Below are 9,214 nucleotides of genomic sequence, written 5' to 3'. Positions count from 1 at the left end.
TAAATAAAGAAACCCCATTAAATAAAATCAAAAATGGTGGGGACCTACAAAAATACTTACAAATGCATAAAATATCATCACCTCACACCAACAATAAGACCCTAAAAAACCACAACACTAGAATCACCAAAAATTTGATGAATAAAAAACATTCCTACAATCAGGTACACTGTCACTGCATAGCTAATACCTAGACTAACACCAAATGAGTTGTGGATCAAATGATAACATAAAACCTTGGATATAATGTTATTTTGCATCCACCAATATCATACTATAACCATAGTCAAAGATGAATCAGTGTAGCACAATTAGTTTGACAGACTATTCACTAGAATAGTCAAACTTAACCAAAATCTACTATCGACATCCAAATACATCTTCAATGTTTTAGAATAGTCATAAGACAACCAAATATATCATTTACACCAATCTCCATTAATCTCCATAAATCAATATGAATCCATGAGTAGTCACCTAATATAGCACCACTGATCACAAACTTCCAAACCAACTTTTGGACCTTTGCTGACATCAAAGACATCAACTTAAATCTTCCATTACAACAAGTTTGACATTAATGACAACAAACTCATGTTCCAAATTGAGAGAATGTAAAGGTTGATGATTTAATTAAATGTGTTTGCCTTAGTATTGGAAATGGATCTATTTTTATTCAAAATATGTAAAAGGTATTTTCATAGACTTAAAAAAATTATAGTTCAATATTACAATTTTAGATCATTTTTATAGGTGAAAATATATCTTGTAACACATAGATCATAACTAATAAATTGCATACTTTTTCTATGTGGTTCATAATATTCTTTATTCCTTATTGACTATTAAAGATAGGTGTATTAAAAATGCCTTGGACAAGTCACTAGATTAAAAGAGTCATGTATTCTTAATCAAAACATTTTGATTGGATTCAAACTAAAGTCATGAAAACACTCAAATATGACACTCTTCATCATGCAAACATTTTATAATGATGATGCATTATTAAGTTTATTTTTGTGCACTCAAGTGACATATTCCTAAAATTTTCTTCTCTTTAATGTATAATATTTTGGATTTTCTTTGATAATAAGTGAATGCACATTAAATGCCTTTAAATACTATTATATAGCAATAAATTTTATAAATTTGTATCAAATTAGCTCATGGTGGCAATGAAATTTTAAATTAAATTTAAAATTCAAGGGTTAGTCAATATAGCCATAAATTTTATGGATATCTTTAAAACATTAAGCTAGGACAAGGAAAAACTAATATAAAGGTGGGGGATAAATTTCTCCACATGGGGGACAATATTGAATATAATAAACATTAACCATGAAAAAAATTTATAGATGTGAATAAAATAGCATTAAATATATAATAATGTGTGTAAATAAAAAAAGGGTTGAATAATAAACCCAAAATTACATAAGTATGCGCACCATGCACCATTTATCAATATGTAATTGTATTGACCCTATCCACTAAAATTAAATAGAATCAAATAGAATGAAAATTAACATTATTAACATACAAATTTTATCATAAAATGTCGTTTTCTTTAATGTTCTTTTCTTTCCAAAAATTTTGAAATTTTACATATGAATATATAATTATAATTCATAAAATAAATAGTTTTAAAAAATTGAATAAAATAAATTTTAAATATCTTAAATGGTCAATCAATTATTTAGGCAAAAAAAAAATTATTAATTATAATTTCAAACTTTAACTGATATTTTTTAATATTTATTATTGTTATATATTGGAGATTATATTGTGTTCTTGTAAAATAGAGTTTAACTAATATATTTTATAAATTTTATAAGTACACATGTGCATGGAAAATAGTATCTTGGAAATACAATCTACACATTATATTTTACCTATAGAATAATATGTCATTATTATACACATTCCCCATAATATAACATGATTTTGAGAATTGACCATCTAGATTTATGTACATCTCCACTTTTATAAAGAAGACATTTTATACTTACAATCTACCCTAAAACCATCTACACGTTATATTTTACCTACACCAATATTGTGCCATTATAAAGAAGGCATAGTAGACTTCCAATCAACCCTAAATCCATATACACCTTAAATTGTAACTATGCAAATAACATGTCATTATTATATGCATTCCCAATAATATAAGATTTTGAGGACAGTACATCTCGATTTATATACACCCTATATTCTACCTACACCAACAACGTGTCACTATTATGCACTGTCTCGATAATATAACATGATTTTGGAAATTGTTCATGTAGATCTTTATACATCTCCACTATAATAAAAAGGCATTGTATATCTTCAATCTACCCTAAAGAATTTCCTAATTTTTTTCTGAAGACCTACAGTATTGCTTTGGAAGGTATTAAAGTTGAAAGTTTGTTTTCTGAAGAGGTGCAGTGAAACATTGTTGCTTTGAAAGGTACTAAATTTTCAAACCTTAAAAGAAATAGGTTTTTAGCTATTGTTTAGATATTAAAGTTGATTTTTTTTCTTGAAGAGTTGAAGAGTTACTGTGAAACATTATTGCTTTGAAAGATACTAAATCTGCAAAATTTAAAGAAAAACAAGTTTTTAAATATAGTTTCATGTAGATTTAATTTTAGATCTCTATCAGAACTATCTAATTTGTATAACCCATCAATTTTATTGTATCTAAAAATGATTTCATAGTAGCAACACAGCGGGAGCATACCCACGCCTTAAGTTGCGATCCACAACCAGACGAGCTAGGGCCGAAGCCCATTATGGTTTTCGTATTTTCACATATTAATATTAAATCATATTTCATATATATTATTTACCTATCATAGTCTTAAGTTTTCTCTACTAGATTTTCAAATGTCATTTATATTCATTTTCAATATTATTTCTATTTTCAGATATGGATGGAGGAGTAGGCCAGATTTCAGTTTGTAATGCAAAGTTTGACACATTTTACATATTGATGCTTTAAAAACACTCTTACAAATAATGCCATAAAATGGTCTTTAGGACATTGAACTATATCAATATATGTTGACAGTTTGTTTCATGATAATAGTCATATAAATTTATTGCAATAGATTATAATTATTAAATTGTAATACAAATTATTCAGATCTGAGTTATTATATAGCAGAAGTTTTAAAATACCTGATGGTAGATGAGGAGATCTAATATTTCTATCCCTTGAAGGCTGACTCTTCATTTTATGTCTATATTTGGAAACTCGAACCATCATGGTTAAAGATCCAATGAATTTAAACATCAAAAGAATTCTTAAATCGATTCAAGTGTGACTTATTTTCAACAATCATGAAATCTAAACGATACTGTTATATTATGATTTTGTTTTCTTTAATTTTTTACAATTTATATGTACCTAACTTATTGAGAGTCTCTAAATTATGCATTCTAATGTTAAATTCATATCCATTTGCAGAATATTACGAGAAGAGCTTGATGGATATCGAAAAGCCGCCCTCCAGTTCTTTGGCCTACAGTTCAGTGTACCGTGGAGTTACTAAGTATGTTCAACATATATAATTATTCTCATAAATATTTATATATTCCAAATAAAGGGCTAGTTTTATGTAAGATTATGTGGAATTCAATGTAGGCATAGATGGACAGGGAGATATGAAGTCCATCTCTGGGACAAAAAGAAAGATACTAGCAACCGCAAGGGTAAACAAGGTTAGTTCATGAATTTATCATGTAATTAGTTATCAATTGAACAGTCTTCTTTCTACAGCACAAAATGGGCTCTAGGGCCCATCAAGATCCGGGAAGTTTAAGGAGGTTTTTTTTTTATATATTCAATGTTTTGAAACAAAATTTCTGAGATTTCTTTCTTGGTCTTCTCTTAAGGTTGTGTAAGAATATCATAACTAGGTGTTATGTATAGAAATAAGGTCTCCCATATATTATCTTTTGTTGTGTTTATTTGCGTTTACAAACAAGTTCTTTTTGGGGGCAGCTATTGAACAAGTAGGTTTATTCTAATTTGGATACTAATTTAGCTGTCATATTGTGATCCATGAATTCTGGACAATGATTGGATTCTCCAGTATATCTCGGTAAGGAGATACTTTAATCAGTTTGTTATACAGGTGTAAGTAATTTTAATTCATAGTAGTTTTGAAGTTCCAGATTTATAATTGAACTGTTCACTGTAGGCGGCTTTGAGCAGGAAGAGAGTGCTGCCAGAGCTTATGATCTGGCAGCTCTCAAGTACTGGGGTACAGAAGCTCTTTTAAACTTTCCGGTATACTTATATACACTTTCAAAGTTATTTAAAAATGTACTATGTGATACTAATACAGACATTTATTCATTAAAAAAACATTATATATTTATTTTTACAAAAATGTTTTCAGAATTTTCAATTTTAATTTTACTATGTCAAATGCAGATTATAACATATGAGAAAGAGTTGAAGGAAATGCAAAACATGCCGAGACAAGAATATATTCGTTTTATAAGGAGGTATTTGGGTTTCCTATCCCGTATGCATCTATAGAAGTTAGGCACATATGTATGGGACTGTGTAGGTGGTTAATGGTTTCACAGACAGAGAGTATTATAATTGCATTTTTTTGAGCGGCTTGATTCTGTTTATCATTCAAAATCACTGCATTTTGAAATGAAATTTATAATAGATCACAAACTATTACATGTAGACTCATACCAGTGTTTAGTTCTTAAGTGAGATTTTATTGGATTTGTAATTGCATGCTCCTGCTGCCCCTAATAGGTGTTAATTTTGCAGGGGTAGTACTAGCTTTTCGAGGGGTGCATCAATGTATCGAGGAGTGACAAGGGCTCATTTTAAGTTGGTCTTAAACATCCCATTTTTATTATTGATTATTTAGATTGTTTGTATGAAATTAGATTATCTCGAATTAATTTATTTAGATGAACTTAAAGTTGAACATAAGCATCTTGATTTATTTAGTTAAGCTATTTATCTGAAATCAGACTGATTTCTTCAATAAGATTTAGATTTATTAGTGTGATTCAAAAGAGGCCACTTAATTTTCCCGAGTGAAATTAATTTATATTTCAATGATATCAATTGATGGATAGAAATACCAGAATTGACATAATGAAGCTCTAGGATACTAATGATATATCTTGGCAGGCACAGAAATGAGGGAAAGTGGCAGGCTAGGATTGGGAGAGTTGCAGGGAACAAAGATATGTATCTGGGAACATTCGGTGAGTACACAGAGAGTTTATAGTATAATGTTTACAATAAATGCAGTGCATTGAGCTATAGTTCATTAGAGATGCATCGAATCATCAAACTGGATGAAATGGTTAGTGACTTTCATGGAACCCACAGAGACTGAGGAACAGGCTGCCGAAGCTTATGACATCGCCGCCATCAAATACAAAGGAGCAAGAGCCGTAACAAACTTTGAAATAAGTAGATATGATGTGAAAACCATAATGAGCACCGACCTACCCGTAGGAGGGCAAGAAGACCGCAATAGTACTGCAGTACAAGATATGGAAAGCATAGAACGTATTGAGAAGATTTTGGAAGATGCAGCAAACACTCGGGCTGGGAATAATGTGGACAAATCTATCATCGCTGCTTCTAGCACAGAAAGCTCGCTGACAGGTACAGTCAGCCATTCCAATGCTTCTGCTGCACCATACAATGCTGCTCTTGAACAGCCTGTTCAAGCTTCTCCATCAATGGTATGGTATGAGAAACTGAACCCTGCAACACAGCAATTGATGCCCACAAACAATAACAATGGTTTTCTATACAATCTGATGGGCTTGGAACCTGGAGCCATTGATGAGCGTGGAATCTCTAAAACCATGGCATCTGCTCAAGGACTGGTAATGGGGGATTCCTCTGTTCCATCACACGGTTCTCTGCCAGCTCAATTCATCGATACACAAGAAGGATTAGTTGCGTCAAAGATACCAGCCTCTGAAAACATGATGTCTGTGGGTACCTTCACAAGAAGCATAGTCTGCTCTCCTGGGCAGCCCTCGGATTTTGTGAGAGCTGGTTATGAGAATGTCCAAGGATTATTGGTTGCTTCAAGGGCACCAGCCTCTAAAAATATGATGTCTATGGGTACCTTCACAAAAAGCATAGTCTGCTCTTCTAGGCAGCCATCAGGTATTGTGACAGCTGGTTATGAAAATGTCCAAGAAGGATTGGTTGCTTCAAGGACACCAGCCTCTGAAAACATCTCGTCTGTGAGTACCTTCACAAGAAGCATGGTATGCTCTCCTGGTCAGTCCTCAGGTATTGTGAGAGCTGGTTATGAGAATCTCCAAGAAGGATTAGCTGCTTTAAAGATACCATCTTCTGAGAACATGCTGTCTGTGGGCACCTTCACAAGAAGCACAGTCTGCTCTCCTGGTCAGCCCTTAGGTATTGTGAGAACTGGTTATGAGAATGTAATAATGCCTGAGAGAAACTGGATGGCATCGTCTCTTCAGTATCCAGAAAGTGGGCCTAGCGAAAAACCAGCACGTCAAGCTTCTCAAAGTGAGCCATTTGCAGGAACAGCATGTCAAGCTCCTCTTATGTTCAATATTTGGAATGATATAAGGATGTCAAGGTCTTAGTCATTTGAAATAGGATTTCAGCTCTTCTCACCATGCTACTTGTTTAACAGAATAATCTCTGTCCCTTTTGGACTATGGATAGTCCTAAGACAGTGCGGTAAAAATTTAGTTTTTCATGTTTTTTTTTATTTTCAAGACTAAGGCTTTGTCCTTCAGGAGTAAATCCAGTTTTGGGTGAGCTTTCGCTTCACTTTATGGTAGATGTTGAACATTCCAGTAATATAAAGTTTTCCCACCGTCAAGACATTTTTGTGACTTCTTCTTCACTTAATGTCTTACTATCTATTAGCAACCAAGAAAGAAATTTGAGAAAATAAGCCACCAGTAAACATGTTTGTAAGAAAAAATATTCAGCACTGACATTATACTGATATTAAACAGAAAAATTAGTTGCAGAATTACAGGCTAGAAATATAAATCTTTTGTAGATCTTTCATACACGGCTGTTCAATCAGCATAGACAAAGAAAAAACACACTATTAATTAAAAACTTGCTAGATCCTGAAAGAATAGCAAACAAGAAGACTCTTTTATTGTGTTTACAACAGTCTTGAAAAATGATCTAAAACTCTCTCTGAACATACATCTACTACTTTACAAATTGACTTAGAAAATTATCCTCCAGATGAATCAAAATAAAAATAGATTATGTAAACTGCAACTGCAGATGAATGCCGTTGAGCATGTACTGAACATGCATGTCCTCAATCTCTCCTTTGATGATCAACGAGGTGAGGCCTAACTGGTGTCTCAAAGCTATAGAACTGTCTTTAGAAAGAGCTTTGGTGAAGATACTAGCTATTTGTTCAATGCAGCACAAAACTGTAATTACATTTATCGTCTCTGGTTTGCTATCTTGAACAAAATAAAATGATGATAGAGCTCCATGTTTTGGTTTAGCGCAGGATTCTTTGTTACTGTAGTATTTCTATTATTATCATAGTTGTATGTTTTTTAACTTGTGAGATCCTTCTAATCCATATGACTTGAGAAGTTGAGGCAGCAATATATTTAATTGATTATTGCCTTCAACCAAACAAAAAGTGACTACTGCCTTTTTCTTATTACTTCAATGTAGTCTATTAGTTTATGTTGTTCAGTGGAAGATTTATTGATGTCAAAATTTTGTAATATTCATTTTGTAGCATGCCACTGAAACTAGCTGGTGTCTCAAAGCTATAAAACTGTCTTTTGTAGCTTGCCACTGAAACTAACTGGTGTCTCAAAGCTATAAAACTGTCTTTAGAAAGAGCTTTGGTGAAGATACTAGCTATTTGTTCAGATGCAGTACAAAACTGTAATTACATTTATTGTCTCTGGTTTACTATCTTGAACCAATTACCAAATAAAATGATTATAGAGCTCCATGTTATGCTTTAGCACAGGATTCTTTGTTTCTGTAGTATTGCTGTTATTATCATAGTTGGATGTTTTTGTAATATGTGAGATCCTTCTAATCCATGTTCCTTGAGAAGTTATTATTGAGGCAACAATGTATTTCATTGATTATTGCCTTCAACCAAACAAAAAGTGACTACTACCTCTTTCTTATCACTGGAATGTAATCTATTAGTTTATGTTGTTCAGTGAAAGAATTATTGATGTCAATATTTTGTAATATTCATTTTGTAGCATCTCACTGAAACTAACTGGTGTCTCAAAGTCATAAAACTGTCTTTAGAAAGAGCTTTGGTGAAGATACTAGCTATTTCTTCAATACAGTACAAAACTGTAATTACACTTATTGTCTCTGGTTTACTGTCTTCAACCAAATACCAAATAATAATAGAGCTTCAAGTTTTGGTTTAGCACAGGATTCTTTTTTATTCTTTTTTATTGTAGTGTTGATGGTATTATTATAGTTGGATATTTTTGTAACTTGTGAGATCCTTCTAATTCATATGATTTGAGAAGTTATTATTGAGGCAATAATATCTTTCATTGATTGACAATTGCCTTTAGTCACTGCCTTTTCTTATTGCTCTAATGTAATCCATTAGTTTATGTTGTTCAATGGAAGAATTATTGATATCAACATTTTGTAAAATTCATTTTGTAACATGCCACTGAAACTAACTGGTGTCAAAGCTAGAAAACTGTCTCTAGAAAGAGCTTTGGTGAAGATATTAGCTATTTGTTCAGATGCAGTACAAAACTGTAATTACACTCATTGTCTCTGGTTTACTGTCTTCAACCAAATACCAAATAAATGATGATAGAGCTCCATGTTTTAGTTTAGCATAGAGTTCTTTGTTATATTGTAGTATTACTGTTATTATCATAATTTGAATATCTCTGTAACTTATGAGATCCTTCTAATCCATACGACTTGAAAAGTTATTATTGAGGCAACAATATATTTCATTGATTGACAATTGCCTTCAGCCAGACAAAAGTTTATCTTTCTCAGTAGAAGAATTATTGATGTCAAATTTTTTAATATTAATTTTGCTGCATGCCACAGAAACTCACACGGATCCTACGAAAACTAAGAGATGTGACTCACAACATATATAATATATGGGTTTATTGAGGTGTGAAGCTTCTCAATTGCTCTTGTATACAAAGTACATCCACCTTAGAACTTGTGTCTTACTCAATT

The 9,214-nt window shown here is 32.0% G+C and overlaps 1 protein-coding gene and 1 long non-coding RNA gene across 2 annotated transcripts; both read left to right on the top strand.

Annotated features, from left to right (window-relative positions):
• Positions 1-2,354: 2,354 nt before the first annotated feature.
• LOC131053662 (uncharacterized) lies at positions 2,355-3,708 on the top strand. Its single transcript, XR_009107756.2, has 3 exons — positions 2,355-2,452; positions 3,455-3,539; positions 3,632-3,708. It is a non-coding gene; the product is annotated as an uncharacterized LOC131053662 (long non-coding RNA).
• A 357-nt stretch (positions 3,709-4,065) lies between these two features.
• On the top strand, positions 4,066-6,844 carry LOC131053665 (uncharacterized). The gene is made up of 6 exons (XM_057988269.2): positions 4,066-4,081; positions 4,191-4,279; positions 4,427-4,500; positions 4,784-4,846; positions 5,156-5,232; positions 5,360-6,844. The coding sequence occupies exons 1-6, from the start codon at positions 4,066-4,068 to the stop codon at positions 6,610-6,612; spliced, it is 1,572 nt and encodes a 523-aa protein (XP_057844252.2). The 3' UTR covers positions 6,613-6,844.
• The last annotated feature ends 2,370 nt before the right edge of the window (positions 6,845-9,214 follow it).

Source organism: Cryptomeria japonica, chromosome 8, assembly GCF_030272615.1.
Source record: "Cryptomeria japonica chromosome 8, Sugi_1.0, whole genome shotgun sequence".
Taxonomy (NCBI): Eukaryota; Viridiplantae; Streptophyta; class Pinopsida; order Cupressales; family Cupressaceae; genus Cryptomeria; species Cryptomeria japonica.
The sequence above is the reverse complement of the archived record's forward strand: the minus strand, read 5'-3'. Positions and strand labels throughout refer to the sequence as shown.

What these genes read in the sequence shown, in the direction of transcription:
- LOC131053665 (XM_057988269.2), top strand. An exon ending in TATATTCGTTTTATAAGGAG is followed by an intron (nt 4,501 to 4,783) that starts GTATTTGGGTTT and finishes TTAATTTTGCAG; the next exon opens with GGGTAGTACTAGCTTTTCGA. An exon ending in TATGTATCTGGGAACATTCG is followed by an intron (nt 5,233 to 5,359) that starts GTGAGTACACAG and finishes TGGAACCCACAG; the next exon opens with AGACTGAGGAACAGGCTGCC.